The following is a 21,053-nucleotide window of genomic DNA, read 5'->3' on the forward strand; positions in this document are numbered from 1 at the left end:
TCGGAGGTCAAATTTGACATATTCTAAATCTTTATATGGCCATTTTTAAATATGGTTTCTCGGTTTTGACAAGTAAATCATCAGCGAAGGATGCAGGCCAAATTTGAATGGATTGTTTAGATGACCACACAACACACTCCTACAAATTTTATTAGAATTAATTCATTTTTTTTTTAACTATCGTGTTTACAGGAAGAAGGAAACGCGTAAAAACACTGCGAAAAACACATAACCTCCTTGGTGGCGGTAATATTAAAAAATGTAAAAGCGATTGTATTAGTTACACCTCATCCCTATTAATGTGGGACAAAACACCTTCCGGACATCTTTAATCCCCCAAAGAGGATGTGTGAAGCTGGAAAGTTAATTATATGCAGATAATATTGTTTTACCACACGATGTCGCAGGGTTTTCATTATATGTGTCAGGGCTGGGAGGCTTACTCACTTAGCATTGCACTCCGAGGCAGAAGATGGCGTTATTAAGCTCATACTCGAAACCAACTGCCGCAAAAAACCAGGATGATGAGTCCTTAAACAGGGTGAGGAGCGGCAGGAGGAGGGAGCCCACCACATATCAAACTCTGTGCTGTAGCATATGCGGCTAAATCATAAAACTGCCAGCTAAAGCTATGTAGCCTGTGCAACCTGCTCTCTGGCATTCACGGGGACACGAGAAGAGCCGGGGTTTTCTTCTTTCTTTTTAAAGTTTCTAACTGTGATATTTTTAATACTATTCGGGAACAGCAGCAGCAACAACAACAACAACAACATCATCAGCTGGCGTTTAGCATTAGCAGCCAAGCTTCGCGGAAGGAGGCCGCAGCGCCGGGTGGAGGTTTAACTTTCCCTGCCCTGACGTCCGCACCGAAGTGATATAAACCCAAATGATAAACTGATATTTATTTCCTCTCGGTAAGAATGGATTCCTCTTTGGGGATATGCAGCGAGGAATGCTTGGCAATATCCTTTCTGAGTTATGGTATTTTTTGTTTTGTTTTTTTTTGGCTTTAGCTTGTTGGCTAACGTTAGCTTTTAGTGAAGCCCATTAGGCAACGTTAGTAATTCAGTAATATGGAGATATTCAGTAACCGTGCACTTAAATAATCATGTTATAAAGTAGCTACAGCTCACTTTTAATCCAGTTCATTGCTAACCGCACAGATATATGCACAGTGTCATGCAATTAACGCTAATTAAAATCACTTGTACAGAATAACGTTGGCCATGCTTACACCTTTACACCCTTAAGCTAAAAATATTACCTGCACTGGCACCAGCAAACCCAGCATCTGCCGTGCTTTGTCCCACCTCCTGCTGTTTTCATTTATAACCTTAAGTTGCCCACCTTTTAACTGGCATGGCTTGTTCTAACCCTTCGGAGTATCTGTAGTGTAATCTCAGTTTACAAAGCCTGGCGTGACAGTCACTAGTTTCTCATTCTCAGTCACAATAATTCCTTGATTGTGCTGCTCACACTGTAAAATGCCTGGAGCTGAGGTCTGGCCAGAAGGAGCCCAGACTCCTGTCACTAATTGAACGCGGTGGAGAGTTTATGTAAGTATCAATGAGCCAAATGACTGAAAAACAATGTGATTTTTGTCAAGCAGTAGATAAACTTATTGAGAACCATAAGTAGTGGTAATGAGTTGTCAAAATAATTTGAACACTCTTAGGCATTTACTGCAGCACCCTAGGTTTGTGAGAGCTCGTAAAGCTGTGGTTTGTAGCATATCTGAGGTGTCCGCCCAACTCTGGGTTTGTCTTTATGTTTCCTCCTATCTCTGACCCACAATTGCTGTGATATTGGTATGGTTCAAAATACACTCTGTTAGGTCAGAAAGGTGTGTGCCGTGATGGCGTCACACTGAGTACTTGGCAGGATGATGGATAATTATATAGTTTAACTGGCCACTTGGTTAGGTACTAATAATATGGCAGTAACTCAGTGCATTTAGGCATGTAAATATGGTCAAGAAACCCTGCTGAAGTTCAAACTGAGTATCAGAACACGAAAGAGAGGTTATTTATGTGACTTTTATTGTAGTGTGGTTGTTGGTGCCTGATGGGCTGGTCTGAGTATTTTAGCAACTGCTAATCTACTGGGATTTTCCAGCACAGTCATCTTTAGTGTTTACAAAGTTTGGCCTGAAAAAGAGAAAATATCCAGTGTGCTGTAGTTCTGTGGGCAAAAGTGCCTTGTCACAAGTCTGAAGGGAATGGCCAGACTGCTTTTAGCTCACAGGAAGGCTGCATTAAGTCAGATATCCACTCATTACAACTAAAGTATGCAGAAGAGGATCTCTAAACACAGAGAGCTGAACATCATTTACACACCACAGCCTTCCTGCATATTGTTGCTGACCATGGCCACCCTTTATGAATATAGTGTATCCATCTTCTTATGGGTGTTTCAGGCAGGATAGCAGACCATGTCACAAAACTCAAATCATCTCAAACTGGTTTATTTAACATGGCCGTGAGTTTACTGGTACTCAAATGGCCTCCAAAGTCACCAGCTCTCAATCCAATAGAGCACCTTTGGTATTTGTTGGAACAGGAGGGTTGCATCATGGATGTGAAGCTGACATATCTGCAGTAGCTGTGTGATACTGTCATGCCAATATGGAGCAAAAATTTTCCAGCATCTTGTTGTGTCTGTATATAAAGAATTAATTTTGAAGACAAAACTGGGTCTAGCCAAATATTTGCAAGGTGTTCCTAGCAAAGGGCCTGTTGAGTGTAGTTGGATTATCTTTTTAGGGTTGGGCGTTATCTAACCAATAGATCTTGCAATAAGAAAAGGAAAATGATGCATGGCTATAAGTAGAGCTGGGCGATAGAACGATAACGATATGTATCGCGATATAACTTTTACTCGATAGAGAAATTAAGCTATCGCGATAGACCTCGCCGCTCTTGTTCTCTTAAAAAAAAAAAAAAAAAAAAAAAAAAGGTCAGCCAATCCAAATTCAGTAGCGCAGAGCCGAACCAATCACAGCCGCAGCGTCACGTCGCGTGACTTGTTACATACAGCACAAGTGCCAAGCCGCACTTGTGTTTGTTTGGGAAGCAGCCAGCGGGTAATGGAGGAAATGAGTGTGCCGACTAGAAAAATCAACTGAGCGTGACCGAAGAGAAAACAGATGATGGTTCCAATGCCGGAGAGATTGTCGAACGGAAGAGCCATAGAAGTTCCGTAGGGTGAAGGTATTTCGGCTATTTCAAGTCTGACAAAAAACAGAGTAGCGTGCACTGTAAATTGTGCCGAAAGCAAGTCTGGAAATACAATAAACTGGTGCATGCGTCACACTGCGCCACGTTATTGTTTCAGTGAAATGAATTTCTACAAGACTGTTACTGTTAATTCTACTCTCTGCAGTGTTTACTGTCCCTCCACACATACGACTCTGTTCTGCTTCTATGCCCCAGCTTTGTTTACTTTTTCCCACCGAGGCTTCTAGACTTCTGATTGGCCAACATTTCTGCACGGTTAGGAATCTAGCGCCACCTGCTGCTTTGGCATGTTCATAGCAGCGTTTTCCTTCATTTCTGCCTTTATGTGTGGACGAGATTATTTTTTAAAACGAAAACGGAAAATCTCCGTTTTCAAAAATACCCGTGTACGTGTGGACGTAGCCTCAGTCTCTGACTGGAAGCGCTGATTCGTCATTCGGCTTTTGTCAGACTAAAGTAACTGTTAAAACTGTTTGAAAAGCTCAGCTATACAACAAGGAGAGATTGAGAATTTCCTTTTAGTTCTCAGTTTATTTGATATTGACAAAAGTTAGTCAGTTTTGTCTGTTCTTCTGTAAAACAAACTAAGATTTATTTTTAGAATTAATATTTTGTTTCTAAGTGGAATTGACAATTTAGTCTGTTTCGTTTGTTCTATTTTGAAACTTAAACGCTTTAGCGGCTGCCTTTTGTGTAGTTTGTAATATTTGCCTTTATTTATCTGAAAAAGTCTCATGTTCCTTAAGTACATCTACCCTGTTGAACTTATTATGGGAAATAAATATTTAAATAAAAACAAGCTGCTGATTATTTCACATTTTACTTGTGAGCAACGGCACATTTAAATCTTACAAATATAGTTATTTGGCTTATATCGTGATAGATATCATTATCGCCTGAAATGAAAAAAACATATCGTGATATGAAAAAATCTCATATCGCCCAGCTCTAGCTATAAGGAATGATCTGAGAAGTGCTCTTCAGTGGGGCAGGAAGAAGTACAAAGAAAAATAATCCAGGAATAATTGATAGATTTTATGTGGTACATGTAATCATAAATAATTACTGCCTACCTTCAGGTAAAATGATAAGATAAGACTTACTTAAAAGTAGGGGAATTTCTGTCTCAGGCTTTCTCATGGTCCCTGATTTGATTTTACCTGAGAGAGTGCCTCAGTATGTTTCTGTTTCTATATTTTCACTGTAAAATATCTATCCAGATTTCCTGGATTTTGTTCTTTGTAGATTTTAGTTTCCTAGGCTAAATGTAAAAAACAAACAAACAAATGCAACATAACATAGTCAGAAATTTTTAGTGTCAGATGTCATGCAGCACAGCTAAAAGAGTGAATGCTGCAGTTTGAGTGACTCTTCATGGCACTCTTCCTCTGAGCTCAGAAGGACACTTATAAGGACGATGCTGCCCGCGGGGCTGTGGTGATATGGTTGAGGGTTCAAGTCCATTCAGCTGATGTAAACTTGCTCCACACATACCACACCACTTCCTAGTTAGAGTTTACTCAACAACTTGTGTGTAACACTTAGTTTGTGTACTTTTTACACCTCTAGCATTTGTTCAGGTTATGTTGTGACAGTGTGGGGTTATTTTAAATTGTCACTGTGGCTTGGGTTGTTAAGCATTTTTTTTTTTTGCACCAGCAGGCAGCTCACTGCAGATTATCTAGAATTCCTTTGCTTCCTAGGCTGTAATGACACTCACATGAGCACACAAGCTACATGCTCAACTAACTCTATTAAAAAACACACTAAACTAACAAGTAGTCCTTACAGGGAGAAATAGCGAGATAACCAGCTCCTGTGTCAGCTTTAATCTTTAAATCTTTCATCAAAGTCCCCCCCGACACCACTTATTCGGGTTGTTAAAATGATTGGCTCAAGAAACTTGAATTTAAATGGTCTCCAGGACATAAAGTTTGCATATATCAGATTTCCAGTCACATCTAATAATAAATGCTTAAAATATTTGCTGATAAAGATATTAATCAATATTAATTTTTAGGCATTTTCGTGGCATTAAAGAAAGCCATGCTTAATTTTGTTTTCGATTTTATTGAGCAAACTATTAGGTGAGGACCTCTGTCTTCTTAGCCAGTTCACTGTTTTCATTTACAATAATGAGGAATCGTGTATTTGCCGCAGTTTAGTGTTTTCCATACTCTCAGCTATAGTAGAGGTGCTACACCCAGAGTGATTAAGGTTATTTTTAAAGATTTTAGACATCCAAAGTTGGTTAAATAGAAATGGATACTAGAAAGTCAGATAAATACATTTGACAAATCTGAGCATCATGAGGTCCGCCACATATTTTATTCATTGTTCTGTGTTGTATGGTCATTGTAGTATTTTTATGTTCCCCTGAGGGGTTTTCGATTTTCTCGGTTGTCGATTGTGTAATTTTCAATATCAGACGTTGATTCTGGTCAACGCCGAGTTCCTCTGACACGCTTTTTTTCTCGCATGGCTGAATCATTTTCCTCTCACTATATGCAATTTGACTTATGGTGAAGTGGAGGGGAAGCGTGGGCAGTTTCCTGAGCGCAGTGTTGACCCCGATTGTTAGTCAGCAATTGTTAGAAAGGAAAAAATGAGCCTGCCTACATCAAACCACATCACGGACTTGAAGCTGATTAAGCTGAATGTTTATTGACGCAAAGCTTGTGCGGCTCCAGTGGACTTGAATGACACACACTGTTTGTTTGTTAATCTTTAACTGCAGATAAACATACGTTTTGCATGTGTGCATGTGCTTGTTTTAATCACTTGATAGTTATAGTCTATCACTAATCTACCAGCATTGAACCTCAGATGTTGACTTTAATATTTCCATACTGAATGTTGCATGAAACTTGCTGCTAATTGCAAAAGAATGGCCGTTATAAGAGGGTTATATTGCTGCAGGTTGTCTGTATGTTTCTTGTGTTTTAGTTGGATTTACTTCTAAGCTTATGTGTTATTAAGCACCACAGAGCTGATTTTAAGTGGGAGTTTGTACTGTTTTGATCCAGACTGGGTGTTTTAGCCAACCCTGATGCTGTTGTGTCTCGTCCAGTGGCTCAGCTATCGATACCCATCAATGCTAAGTTTGAAATTGTACGAGGTATGTGACCCTTTTATTATTCTCCATTTTTCTCTTGTTTTATATCCTGAGTATAATCAGTCAGGATACGTTTGTGTATTTTCCTGTGAGCTCTCTCCGTCACACCTCACTTTCTTTGACCTCTATTCCATGTGAAGTTAATGTTTAGTCAATATCACAGCACCAAAAGTAAAAGTGAAAGGAGCTTTTCCATTGCACCTAATGAGAAAGTGTAAAAATTTCCCACACAGTGTCACAGTATGGTGAGCAGTGGTCAACATTAAAAAACTGTAGAAATACCTGTAACAGCACTAAGTTTCCCCCCTGCAGCACTATTTAAGCTCTCCTTTTTTTCCTTTCAGAAGCTGAAGAAGCTCTTCTTATTGATTTGTCAGTAGATCGTAAGTAGTTTTTTTTTTTCTTTTTCTTTTTCTCTTCTGATATGAGATTTGAGTCAATATAATGTGTAAAAGATCTTATAAAAAGGTGTTGGAAGCCAGGCTTTCAGAGGTGAATCATGACATTAATTATAACACAACACCTGTCTAGTTTTACTGCATTGTTAGAGCATGCCTGCAGCTTAATGTCTTTATTTAGTAGTACACTCAGGTCATGAGTTGTCAGGGTTTTCTGAAAGAATGCTGAATTGGTTCACTTCTAAATCAATTTGTTTTGTTTGCCGGACAGTTTGCAAAGTCTAAGGATGTGTGCTTTCTCTTTCCTGCTCAAGCTTCCGTTAAAGTACGAATCAAAGGAGAAAAAGCCCCAGAGCTGCTGTTGGAACTGCAGGATGATGATCGGACTCAGACTTTCCTCACCCAGGTGAAGAGTGCTCAACCAGTAGGTAAGACGCGACTGTTTCATCTAAAGCAGTGGGATAGTTAATTATTTAATGACTCATCTAACATTTATTTACAAAGGGTGGATTACACCTCTTGCTCATTTCCTGTGTTTTCTTGCTGCTGACATACTGGTGGAAAGACTACTTGGCCTCAGTTTTTGAAATCAGATCCACCTCCATGGGTGTAAGCCCACTTCTTTGAATGCAGCAATAAAGGACAAAAAACTTTGTTTGTGTATTGTGATTTCACTCTTAGATTTACGTTTTAGCCTTATAAGCTGTGGCCAGATGTGTTCAGATATACTTATAATGCATAAAGGTCTTAAATGTTATAAGCCTCTGTTATGTTGGGAGCATGAGGAGATTATATTAAATGGTGTTCATGCGTTGCTTTTGCTTTGATCTGCACCTCACTGTGTGTGCTGAAAGAAGTAATAAAGTAATCTTATCCACACCCATCCGTAGTTTATCTTCATTTTATCTGGATATCTTAACTGGAGAGAAGAGCTTCTAGGAATCTGGATGCATAGAAGTAATTCACATGCCGTTGTTGAACTCCTGGCAGCCTTTTGGCTAAGAACACTGGGATAATTGTATTCAGTTACATGACCTAATCTGTACACGTAAGTCCAGGGTGGAGACGTGTAAAGCACTGCAGGATGTGTGTGTTTGTTTTATTTAAAATCATAAATAGTCAAAGTGTATTAAATTTGAAGCTGTGCAGTCTTTTTACGTATAAGTAACCAGTCAGCTGCCTGTAAAACAAAGCTTTGTATTTGTTTTTTCCCCCCTTGCTTGTTTCTGAGGTTCATGATTATATCTGTTCCACACAGATTATAGATGTCATGCATCTTTAGCTGACAGGTTTTTGTAGAACGCACTCTTAGAAAAACCCAGCGTGTGCATTTGCATCCAAAAATACAAGACAAGGAAATGGCCTTGCATGCCTTGAGTGGTTTGTATTATAGCGTGACATAAATGTAAAAGAAGATCTGTTATTTCCTTAATTTATATACAAAGTAAATTAAAAAACGGTCTAATTTACATGGATTTTTCCTAATTGCTTTTGTGTTTAAACCGTGGCTTTAAAAGTCTTTTGCTTTTCCTTTTGCCTGTTTTTCAAAAGTGCAGTAGAGACACAAGAATTAATGTGCTGGAAAATGTAGTCCAGCTGGCCAAGAGTTTAACCCGTACACACCCTAACTAAACATCCTCCCTGGCTTTTGAATCAGCGTTTTGGTTACGAGCTCAATGACCAACATCTTGCTGTGACAAATATTTTGAAGCAGGATGGTGGTGGCACTCTGAGGAGCTGTTATTTCTCAGAACCTGTTCATCCAGTTTACCGTCATTTGCTGGTTAATGCTCATCATATCCTTCAGTAAAAGAAGTACCAGAAACCCTTTCCTTATCGCTCTTGTCATAAGGCGCATGTTCATGTGATGACGTTTCTCTTGTGATTGCTGTTCGTCTTAACAGGATGTTTAATGTGGTCTTTCTGCCCCTGTTTCCAAGACCACATCTCTTTTCGTTTTACACTTGATTATTTTACGCAGGTTATTTTTATTTTAAGTTATCTTGTAGAAATAATGCTGACTAAATTTTGGTTCTGATCCTTTTCATCTCAACGGGCACATGTATTAAGAAGCTCGATTTTGCTCTTTTGTGCTGCTATCTACGCTGCTAATTGACTTTCTTAGTCAAACCTGCCAAACCAACAGCGATGGAGCCCATTACACCAACACCACAGAGAACTCCAGTACCTGTGCCTCCGCAAAGGATTGCTAAGACAGCTAACCCACCCAAACCCACTAGTGCAGTGCCCCCCAGTCTTAATAACAACACTCCATCAACTCTGAATAACACAAGTAAGAATAAAAGCACTCATAATAGTTGATACAAAAAAGTCTTAATTCTTTTTAAGTTTACTTTTGTTTTTCACTTTCTCTGTCTGAAGATCCAGTTCAGTCACTTGTTCCAGACTTTGGCTTTGAGAACAACCACACTTTCCAAGTGGAAGAAAAGAAAAATCACCAGAATCGCATAGTTGCCTCTAGGGAGCCTCCACCTCTCCCTCCACTACCTCCTCGCAAAGCTTCTTCTATTCCATCCTATCCTCCGCGGCCTGCTCCAGTCCCTAAAGACAGAGCTGCCTCCTTACAGGCCAAAGACAGCTCCTCAGTCACTAGCAGCAAGTCAGAGTAAGTTAACCTCTGTCACAGCTAAGTAGATTTACTGTACATTAAAACTATTTTGATTAGCAAGCAAAATGTCCATAATACTGCTGGTTTGAAAGTATTTTCCCCTGCTTTTTCAGTAGTTTTAGGTCAGGGTTTGACCGTGCAGACAGGCCACCATCTTGGTGTGAGAGCCCCACCACTAACAGCATGAGACAGGCCATGTTCTCCACCCAGGCAGGTCAGAGAGAATACCTAATCAAACACCGCCTGGGCAAGAAGGAGAACGAGTATGTGGATATCCGGCCCTTCAAGTAAGTGGAATTCATTAATTTCTTTTTGTTTAGATAAGAAGAAAAAACTCGTGTGAAAATATGATTTAGACATTATAGTTTAGTTTAGAAATGAGAAAAAAATACACTAAGTGCTTGTCTCTGATGTTTTTTTTTATTTTCCTTTGCTTTTTGTGTGCCTTCAAATCACATGTTTAATCTGCATGAGGTCTGAACCAAAGATTGATCCGATTCTTTCTACCATTTTTAGTCTGCTGGACTTCTGCTCTATAAAAAAAACAAGAAAAAAAATCATAAAATAAAACAAACCAAAAAGATTCTTCACCATTTTCATAACACTGAGTGGAAAGTTGCCTCTGAAACATGCTGCTGCACATCTGGTAGAAGTAGGGCTGTTCGATATAACGATATATATCTGATAACAATATAAAAACGTCTATTGTTTCCTATTACGCTATCGTTTGTTTTGTGTTGTCGTAAATTAAACTGCTTACAGCAATATTTTTTTTCATCGTTTTGATGGCTATTTTAACTTCCCAAAGATGTAATATAACCACACTACTGACGGACAAGCGGCTGTTTTTACGCGTTGTCGTTAGCAACAACGACGGTAAAACCGTTGCGTGGCTCCGCTGTCCGCTTGTTTGTTTTCCATGTAAACCTTTCACAATAAAGCTCAAGATCCTGTTGAGACTTTTCAAAATAAACTGAATCATGTGAAAGAGTATGCAGAGTTTACGGATGAGAAGCAAAAAGAGCCGTCAGGCTCTCAACGTTAGAAACTAGCATTGATTGCAAGAGCAAATTCACTCTGGGAACTTAACTGAAAGTGAACAGAAGCCAAAAACTGAAGAATACTACTTTTGTTGGCATTAAATACATAAACTGCATGTTTCCTAGGTTTTTCACAGGTACGTGGAATGTGAACGGCCAGTCTCCAGACAGCAGCCTCGAACCGTGGCTCGGCTGTGACCCTGAACCTCCAGATATATATGCTCTTGGGTCAGTAAGAAATCATACAGTACATTTGTTGCAAAAAAAAAAAAATCATATCATGTTATTCTCAGGTTGTAAGTGTGATGATTTGGGTTATGCTTCTAGTTTTCAAGAATTGGACCTGAGCACTGAGGCTTTCTTCTACATGGACTCATCCAAAGAGCAGCTGTGGGTCGATGCTGTGGAGAGAAGCCTGCACTCAAAAGCCAAGTACAAGAGGGTGAGCAGAGAGACTTTCTAAAAGATGAGTTGACTAAAAAGTGAAGCCCTAATGTGGAGCACAACAGGAAAACACAATGATGGGAAAACACTGTGGAATAAGTTGAACTCCTCACCTTTGCACATGCATCCTGCCATATTGATGAGTAGGTGGGTAAAAATATGAATTTTCATTTTTTATTGCTTCAGGTTCGGATCATACGACTCGTTGGGATGATGCTTGTAGTTTATGTTAAAAAGACGTACAAGAATCACATAAAAGATGTGGCTGCTGAGCACGTGGGGACAGGAATCATGGGAAAAATGGTATGTTCACACTAAGACAAAATACAACGTGGCTGAAAACCATAAATGAGCCATGACTTTTTAAAAAATTTTTTTTATTGAAGTATCAAAGATCATGATGAGCATGTAAACTGTCTGACTGTGAGATATCCCTGCTATCTTGCACCTTTAGCTTCTTGGGTAATGTTTTTAATGAACGTGAAGTTGTTGGATCACTGTTTTGGATTAATTAAATACTAAACATGTTATCTGCAGTTTGCATTGATATCCTGGGTTTATTTACCTGAGTGTCAATAAGTCATTCTTGTTTTATTTATCTTTCAGGGGAACAAAGGAGGCGTAGCAGTGAGGTTTGTTTTCCACAACACTAGCTTCTGCATCGTCAATTCCCATCTAGCAGCACATGTGGAAGACTTTGAGCGCCGCAATCAGGACTATAAAGACATATGTGCACGCATGACCTTCCACTTACTGGACTACCCTCCTCTCAGCATCGTCAAGCACGAGTGAGTGCCTCAGTCATTCGCATCCAGAAATAATGTGCAGTGGATGACTTTACTGTGAGCCTTAGGTTTTGTTTACCACTCCTTTAATTTAGTCTGTTACAGTTTCATTACATAACCAGTTTTGTAATGAAATTATAAATCTCTGATTTCTGAATCATCATATTCATTACCAAGATGCTACTTACAGCGCTTTCTGCTTCTTTGGTGTGTTTTAGTGTTGTAATCTGGCTCGGGGACCTAAACTATCGTCTATTTATTACCGATGCTGCTGACGTCAAACAATTCATTGTTCAGGGTGATCTAAAGAAGCTTCAGGAGTATGATCAGGTAAGAAACTGTTACCTTGCTCAATGTTTCCTGTGAAACTGACATAAATCTCACTACTGTTTTGGCTGCCTTTTAACATTTAAAAACGGGGACAGTTCCTCTTTTTTATTTTGTTACTGTTAGGAACAGGAAAATGCCTCCCTCACTGCTTCTTACCCTCGCTTGTAATTTTAACGTTTTCGGAACAAGCATGAAAGAAGTTAAAAATGTCCACTCACTGGCCACTATTAGATGCTCATTCGCTCATCAATGCAAATATCTAACTAAATATAGATGGATAGATAGAGATATACATAGATAAAGATTTGGACTTGATTTTGAAACTGAGAATCAGAGTAGGGAAGAAAGGGTTTTTTTTTTAATTTTATTTTAAGTGACTTGTACCGTGGCATGGTTGTTGGTGCAGGTGACGGGGTCCAACCTGATACTAGCAAGGTGCAGATAATAAAGTGACCTATGGGTGTTTTTTCATTTTATCCTTGTCAGATTCTTATCTGCAGTTGTTCAGTTCTTAGTATGTAAATAAAACCGTGCTTATCTTGGTAAGTAGACTGTGCTTATGTTTGCAGTTTGTCAGATGTCATCCTGTCTGTTAAGTTCGGAAAAATTAAAACACAAAGTATTTCTTGATAAATATGAACTGGGAAAAGAAATAAGGGAAGCTGATTGTCAAACACTGGTATTACTTACTGTCAGGTTGTGTAATCTTTCAGTTTCTTTCGCCTATTTATTTCCAAGCAGATGAGCTCTGTTTTGACTTTTTGAATAAACAATATTTTCCTGTTTCTAATTTGTAGCTGAACGTTCAGAGGCAGACAAAGAAGGCCTTCACAGACTTCATGGAAGGGGATATTACCTTCATTCCCACATACAAGTTTGACCCTAAAACTGATCGATGGGACTCCAGGTAAAGCCACGTCCCTCTGTTGAATATAGCAAATACAGAAGCTTTTTCTTGTTTTGTTTTTTTTGTTTGTTTTTGTCCAAATTTGCTATTCATAGAAAAAAGTAACCAAAGGTCATCATACATATAAGCCATGTTAAACTACAGTGTGAGGGTTGAAAGGGTTGTGGTGTTCTGTTTTTCTTGAATAAAATATCTTATCTTGAATCCTGACTACACTGTTTTTTCCCCGGCCTTTTTGTTACACTAACATACAGTGTCAGCATTACTGTATTTGTGAGATTTCTGACTCTGCTTCTGAAACTGTGCCTGTTTCCTGCAGTGGGAAGTGCAGAGTCCCAGCTTGGTGTGACAGAATCCTGTGGAGGGGCAGCAGTGTCCAGCAGCTAGCATACCGGAGTCACATGAGAATGCAAACTAGCGATCACAAGCCCGTCAGCTCCCTCTTTAGTATAGGGGTGAGGATCTCTGCAGTCGCATAAAGCTGGCAGTCTTGCGTTTCATGTTTTTTACACAAAACAAATGCTATTGCATGAATAAAAGTTACATTAATATTTGCATTCATGCGTTTGTGTAACAGGTGAAGGTGGTAGATGAGCAGCGCCACAAGAAGGTGTTTGAGGAGATTGTTCGAGCAATGGACAGGATGGAAAATGACTGCCTTCCATCTGTTTCTCTAAGCAGGAGAGAGGTAAGAGTACTGTTACACTATGGGTCTCTCTTAAGTTTATTCTTAATATAATCTTGCTTCTCTTCCTTTGCTCTGCAGTTTACATTTGAGAATGTCAAGTTCAGGCAGCTTCAGAAGGAGCGCTTCCTAATAAAAAATGATGGGCAGGTACCCTGTCACTTCGCCTTCATCCCCAAACTTAATGACTCGCAGTATTGCAAGCCTTGGCTGCGAGCTGAGCCCAGCGATGGAATGCTGGATCCAAGTGAGTCCCATAGATCCCAGTAACACTCTTACTTTGTTAAACTCCTTAATCTTGTTGGTTCAAATTTTAGACCTATAACCAAGATCTGTGAAGTAGTTTAACAACTGGTACTGAATGCATCCCGTTGTATCCTTTTTTTTAATGATCACTAGCTGTTAAATGCACTTAATGTTAATTTTGTTAAAAATGAGTTTACCACTCCTCTATGCCCTGTATAAGTAAAAAGTAGATCATTGAGGCACAGTTAAAAACACGTTTTCCCTGCAGGAGAGTTTGCACTAATCCTCCCTTATTGTCTTGAACAGATGAGACCCTGGAGATCTATCTGGAGGTGTATGTCAGTAAAGACTCTGTCACACTGCTCAACTCTGGAGAAGATAAAATAGAGGACATCCTGGTGCTTCATCTGGACCGTGGCAAAGACTACTTTATTACAATCTCAGGCAATTACCTGCCCAGCTGCTTTGGCACCTCGCTGGAGACTCTGTGCCGCATGAAGAAGCCCATCAGAGAAATCCCCATTACCAAACTCATTGACCTGGTAAGAGGAAGCTAGTCTGGCAATCTTGAAGAGACTGATGCTTTTAGTACAGTGTAAACAGATAGGATTAGTGAACAGAGACATATTTTCCTGAGATTTGTTCAAACTGATTGCACACAGCAGATAGAGTAGGGTTTTTTTAACAACCTGAACCCTGGGCTAGGAGGCATTAGGGGTTCTTCTGTCTCGTAGGGTAAACTCAGTCACAGAGAGAGCCTATATTTGGAGACTGTAAAATATCTCAAACTATATTTCTGGCTATGAGGGGCCAAGGGAACAAGGAAGTGGCAAAAACATAGGAAGGGAGCTCCTAAAGAAAAGGAAAGACTGGCTCAGCTTAGACCCACTTTAGTTTCTTTCATATAAATAGACTCCTCTAACTTTACATGATTTCCTCTGTCTGCTTCTATTATGCTATTTTGATCTAATCTGATCTGGGTTTGGGATGTAGAACTACTATCACGGAGTACTTCTTTAGCTCTACTTTAAGCTTTTTCATTTTCCTGCTGCACTACTGATTTGATCAAATGATTTGTGCAAAAACAAAACAAAACAAAACAATCCAGAATCTGTCACTTTTCTGACACTTTTTCTGTTTATCCCTGGTGCTTCTCTCTGCTTTCTTTCCTCCTTTGTTTCTCTTCATCGCCTCTTCTTGCCTTGATCATTCATTTCCACCTCTTCACTGTGGCTGTGGGCTGACTTCTTGCTCAGGGAGAGGACAGCTACATGGAGAAGGTAAAATATTAACACGGATACTGATCACTTATCAGGCACAACAAGGTCACTTTAAGTTGAGATACAAGACCACCTCTTTTATCAGCTTTATGGGGCATTATTAATCTCCCTCTTTGTTTATGTTATATATAGAAACTGGTTCCTATACTATAAAGGTCAGTCCCATTATTAATGTGTGTTATGTATGAGGATGAACTTTTTCCAGCTTTATAACACAGCAGATTTCACAGAGGTGAACCATTTTTTGCCAGTGGACATAAAATTAATCTTTGATCATGAAAAGAAGTGATTTTTAATGAAAAAAAAAAAAAGATCTGTGTCCAGCTCCTGAGTTGTCGGCATTTCAGACTTTGCATGTAATCACTGAGAGCCAAAATCCCAGGTTTGAGACGGCTATAAAGATTCAGACAGTTTTTTCTGCTAGTGGATCTTTATGATGTCAGAGAGAAAGAGAATTTCTTTTCAATAATTTACCAAGACAGCAGCCACCTGCTGCACGAATCTGTTTGTAATGGGTAGCAAATCGGAAGAAAACTGACTGAAAATGAATGGAGCTTAAATAGCTTGTTTGAAACGATGTCTCGAAACGATGTGAAGTTTGATTATGAAGCCACAGAGTGTTTTTATCATTGAAATCTCTGTGTTTTGAAACTGAAAACTTAAACTGGGAAACCGTAGACACCGAGTGCCGTTTAGCAACCTGTGGTTGACAATTCATTAGCCAATAAAGATAATCAGAATAATCCTCCATTCTGACTCTACATGTTTTTATGGACATCAAACTAGTGACTCAGCCCATAAAGTCGTCAGAAAAGTGTGTGCTGGTGTCACAGAGCGAGGAAGCTACAGCTATACAACTAGAAGTCTCTTTGCAACCTCATGAGTCGCCCCCTGGTGGTCATTAAAATGAATGCAGGTTTGAAGCACTCAGCTTTGGTTCTGTCAGGCGAAGCCGAGGGACTGCGTCAGTGCTCAGTATACTGTAAATAAGGATTATTTTAAACGATTAGTCAAATATAAGTATCCTTTATTTTTGTTCAGCTACCATTATTAATCAGTACACACCCTTAGAAGCTAATCAGAAAGTGAATCAGTGTGTGCTCGTCTCACATCTCCCAGCCCTGACACAGGCAGCATTTGGTAATCCACAGGCAATCAGAGACCAGACAAAGCTTTAGTTTGGTTATACTCTGAGTGTGATTGTGTGTGGGGGGGGGGGGTTAGTCGCCTATTAAATCTTTCATGGGCCATTGAGAGCAGAGAGGAAACATCAGCCTGGTGAAAGTCAGACACACTAAATCTCATTTCACAGCAGGCTTGCCTTGCTGCACAGCTCCTTTATGCACATGACTGAAGCTAATGAGAGGGAGTGTTGAAGCTGAGACATTCATATGAAGTCTAACTGCAGACCTCCTCTTCCTTTTTATGACTTGATGAGTGAAAATGGGAAACAGAGAACCACTTAGAATATAAGCATGCTCCATTTTCTTGACACTGGCGCAATGTAATGCGTTTTATGTAAAAGCTTTTTGGCCTTGATCGCTGTAAGATTAATTACAATGTAAATATACTTCTTACACCATATTACATTAGTTCTGTATGTTAGCATCTTCCCAGCTGCTCTCCAGTTTCCTCTGCCCTCATGTGCAGGCTCAGTAGCTGGGGTTATTTTTAGGTGTCTCTCGTGAGTCTCGGGGATCCATTTTCAGTGACAAAAAGGATGTGATATCCAGCTCTGAGTAAAATGGCTTTCATACAAGTCTCCAGAGATGATACTGACCTCACTGCTACACTAATGGATGTGATTTTTCATGTGAAACCATTATTATGTGTTACACCTGATCAAATCGGTATAAACACTGTATGACAGTAGTACTCCGCTACTGTTTGTCAGAATAAGACATTTTGATTTTTGTCCAAACAGGAAAAGTCCAAGATGAACTTCCTGATGGTGGATGGAGCCGGTACTGAGGACAAACCTCTGAAGATCCCCAAGGAGGTGTGGATTCTGGTCAACCACCTCTACACAAAGTCCTGTGATCAGGTGAGAGAGCTTCAGCTCGTTTCTGGATATGCCAACATTTTTTCACCTCTAGGAAAGAGTTTAGATTTACATAAATTCTTGCAGTGCTTACTGTCTGATGCATTTCTTTATTGCCAACTGAAGCTAACATTACCCCTCATTGACATACTTGATAAATAATGTTATTAAAGGGGACATACTGTGTTTATTTATAGGTGGATGATGTTGTTATTATTATTGTTGTTATTACTATTATGATTATTATTACTAGTATTATTGTTGCACTCTGCTAGAGTAGCTTAGCATGATAGGTCTCTTTTGGAGAATGTCTGTGTGCTTGAAAAGGCCACTGACACACTGAAAAACAGCATTTTAGAGAGGGAACATCAACAAATACAAATGATGAGCAAAAACCTAATGGTACTGTTATCTTAGAATAACCTGAAATTACTGATAATGTTTCATACGTTTGTGCAGTGTTTTGTAAAACAGTGTCCCGTGAAACCATTATCTTAAAATATCATCCGTTTGAGGAAAAACTTGATCCTGCTTAGTTTTGTGCATTTTCAGATAACTCGAGTTTCTGAGTTCTTTATTTTGGCCTGTAGAATAATTAACGAGTGCAATAGATGGTCTGTTGAGTAATGGCAAACATATATAGGTTGTCTGTTTTTCTCTGAAGGGAAAAGACTGGAAAAGAAGTCAATAAATAGGACCTTTTAGTTATAGGAGTTAGACACAAAGGGCTTAACCAACGTGTTTTGGCTTCTTCAAACTTTATTCTCAGCTCCATGCACCTTGGAAGTGGGTGGAGTGCCAGAAACCTTCAGTCTGTTTCATTTGTCCCTGGTTGTCTTTCAGGAGGACTTATTTCAGACACCAGGCCTACAGGAGGAGCTGCAGAGCATCATCGACTGTCTGGACACCAGCATCCCTGACTCCATCCGTATCCTATAAAGCCAGTTCTAAAAGCAGAGCAGATTACATAACAGGGTTTTTTTTTGTGATCCGTTGATGGCAATAAGTGTTAAAATCCATGTCAGCTGGTTTACAGCTGATAGTAAGACGTTCAGGCAGGAGCAGAGTTCAGAGACGATGTGAAAATATGGACCTACAAGAATTTTCTTAACTGTTGGTGTAGCTGGTTGTAACCACTCTGTGGCTGAGGCACTGCTGATCTTCTTGGAGGCTTTGCCAGAGCCAGTGGTGTGCTATGAACTCTACCAACGGTGCCTAGACTGCTCTAACGACACCCGCCTCTGCAAACAGGTACAGTCTGATTTATAAAGAGTGAGGCATCGTGTTCATGTACAGATGAGTGCAGTTCGTTTTATGATGTGGTTAATCTCTGTGCTGACCTTGATTTTTGACAGTTGATCTCCCAGTTGCCCCGGGCTCACCGCAATGTGTTTCGCTACTTGATGGCCTTTCTGAAAGAACTTCTCAAACACTCACAGAACAACAATCTAACAGCCAGTCTCCTTGGTAAGGTCATCTCCATATATCATAATACAGAGTTTATTTAAGCAGATTCTTCCATCACAACCACTTAGTTCTGAATTAGCAGTAGGACAATATTAATTTAAGTAAATTGAATCTTTTCAAATTAAGAGCACAAATCAGTGAATTTTAAAATTGTTAAATATATAAACTATTACATTGTGCACCACAATACAGTTACGCTGTAACCAAATCAGAGACGGAGCTTCCAGGCCTTCATATAATAAAATGCCAGTATTGGATTGAGTTTATACAATAGTAACCATATATTAGATTAAACATTTGTGACCTAAAAGGCATAATGTGAGTAACTAATAAATTTGCATTTTGTATGTTAAATGTTGACCTGTTATTTGCGGTCAATCTCAATCACTGACATTTTTCCCCCTGTTCTTTTACCTTAGCTACCCTCTTTGCCAGCCTCCTCATTCGACCACCTCCCAATTTTGTGGGCAGGCAGACGTCACACGAGCGCCAGAAAGCCATCGATTTTGTTCTGGGTTTCCTAATGGCCGGAGATGAGGAGTAACATTGAGGGTTAATTATGGTGTCAGTTTGGCCTGGAGCTGATTCCCAGCCTGGCTCTTCGGTTGTAAAGGACCTGGTATTTTGACATCTACTGGAGACCAGTGCAGTTTTTCTGCACCCTACCTTTTACAAACTGTCGTGTTAATATGTAAGGTACTGAAGACTCTTATTAGAACTGGCATATCTTCAATCCATGCACAATAGGACTAGTTGCAGGATTTGGAAGCATTTGGGAGAGGTTTGAACTGATGCACTTTGTGATGACCTAAAGGACCTGTGCCTCCTGACTAGAGTTGACACTTCTTCATGTAGGTGCTCTTGCCAAAATAACCCCTAAGCCGTGAGTGTTATAAATGTGAAAACACTATATATATATATGTATCCATAGATGCTAAATAGGAGACTCACTTACACTAAAGAAATGAAGAGACTTCTTTAGGTTTGAATAAATGGACTGAAGATGTTTAGATATATTGTTAAAATAGTTTGAAATGGGATGATCATGCAAATCTGTCACTAAGAATGTTAATGCATAAGATAAATCATGACAATCATTTATTTTGCAGCGTTTAGCTGAGGGGACAATATTAAGATACCTTTGAGCTTATCCATGGTATTGTAACTGTTTATTTATGTTTTTGTTTTCCTCCAAGTTTGCACCATGTGAACACTTTCTACTGCAGTTTACTTTCAGTTTTAAAATGTTTAATTGGGTGTCTTCTTGCGTGTTTTTATCACCCTGTTGTAGAAAACTCTTGGTTGTAAGTGTTTGCTGTGTTTTGTGTAACTTCAGCCGTCAGCCTTACCTCCAGTTTCCTCATTTCCTCTTGACTTGCGAAACAAGTCTGTTAACACACTAACTTCCTGGTCAATCGGAATCGGGTGGAGATCTCACTCTTTTCTGGTGGTGTAAATAGTGACTGTTTACCTGTTACCTGGTTGTTTGACTGTCTGCTGGTATGAATCTGTGATGGTGTTTAGTTTGTCCTGAAGGTGGTACTGTTGGTGTGCGTCTACGTGTGTTTACATGTCTTCTCCCTCACTTAAAGCTCTTTATTCATTGTTTTTAGGCAGTTCTGTCCCCTTAGGGTAAATCCAAAAGACTAATGTTCTCATTTGAACTCATGCAGCATTTTCTGGGTGTGAAATTAGCAGATTTTAATGGCTCATTACTCTGCAGGAAGCTGCCTGTCTTTGTGCCACAGAGGACCATTCTGTTCTGCAGCTGATTCTCTGTAATAAGGAACTTCTAAGGCCCATTTCCTCTGAAACGGTTTAACCCATAAGCTTTTCACATTAATGACGTAATAATTTACCCACGATGCCAGAAAAACCAGAGTTTTTTCACACATGCCCCAGGACCTTTGCAGACGACATATACACATGATGCAATGTGAAAATGCTGACAATCGTGACTCTTGTATAAATAACTGTTGGTCTGAAGTAGCTCATTCTGCCTTATTAACATCCTTACTTCAAAATCCTCTGTTGGCCTTTTTCAAACTGAGATTTGCCAAACGGTGGCATGAGTCTATGGAACAATTATTTTGGGGATTTTCTTTTTATATATAGATTTGGGAGAACTGTTTTACAACAACCTTTCATTTTTGTCTGTAGAAATACAAGCTTCATGATGTCAAACAGAAGAATCAGTGTAATCACCACCCTCTGATTTTTATGTGTTGTCTTATTCCACTCTACCAACTGATGTTAACAGTGTGTGGATTCATTGTTGTTCCTCTTTTCAGTTTTGTCACAAAACTGAGGTACGTTCAAAGGTACACAAGGATACATTTGTTTTCAACTTCTCAGATATTTTTTTTTATTTTTAATTTATTTAAATGAAATAAAACTGTGTATAAAGCTGTTTTGTGCCCCACCTCAATCTCGTCCTCTTGGAAATCTTA

At 39.4% G+C, this 21,053-nt stretch overlaps 1 protein-coding gene across 3 annotated transcripts; it reads left to right on the top strand.

The window, feature by feature from the left end:
- Nucleotides 1-528: 528 nt before the first annotated feature.
- ocrl (OCRL inositol polyphosphate-5-phosphatase) lies at nt 529-21,013 on the top strand. 3 transcript variants are annotated; one of them, XM_086301677.1, is made up of 24 exons: nt 529-962; nt 1,477-1,556; nt 6,263-6,354; nt 6,696-6,734; nt 7,064-7,177; nt 8,875-9,042; nt 9,132-9,375; nt 9,492-9,665; nt 10,545-10,646; nt 10,746-10,860; nt 11,049-11,165; nt 11,469-11,650; nt 11,866-11,977; nt 12,775-12,884; nt 13,204-13,339; nt 13,462-13,572; nt 13,651-13,816; nt 14,122-14,357; nt 15,072-15,095; nt 17,020-17,139; nt 17,980-18,064; nt 18,260-18,387; nt 18,492-18,603; nt 19,023-21,013. In XM_086301677.1, exons 1-24 carry the CDS (start codon nt 921-923, stop codon nt 19,145-19,147), a joined length of 2,934 nt encoding a protein of 977 aa, XP_086157803.1. In that variant the 5' UTR covers nt 529-920; the 3' UTR covers nt 19,148-21,013. The 3 variants fall into 3 exon arrangements, with proteins under 3 accessions (XP_086157803.1, XP_086157811.1, XP_086157818.1); XM_086301685.1 differs by having other exon boundaries at nt 9,495-9,665; XM_086301692.1 differs by lacking the exon at nt 15,072-15,095.
- The last annotated feature ends 40 nt before the right edge of the window (nt 21,014-21,053 follow it).

Source organism: Aulonocara sp. 'chitande type north' Nkhata Bay, linkage group LG2, assembly GCF_057382095.1.
Source record: "Aulonocara sp. 'chitande type north' Nkhata Bay isolate Kocher_YH1m ecotype deep benthic linkage group LG2, A_spYH_male_GT1.1, whole genome shotgun sequence".
NCBI classification, from domain to species: Eukaryota; Metazoa; Chordata; class Actinopteri; order Cichliformes; family Cichlidae; genus Aulonocara; species Aulonocara sp. 'chitande type north' Nkhata Bay.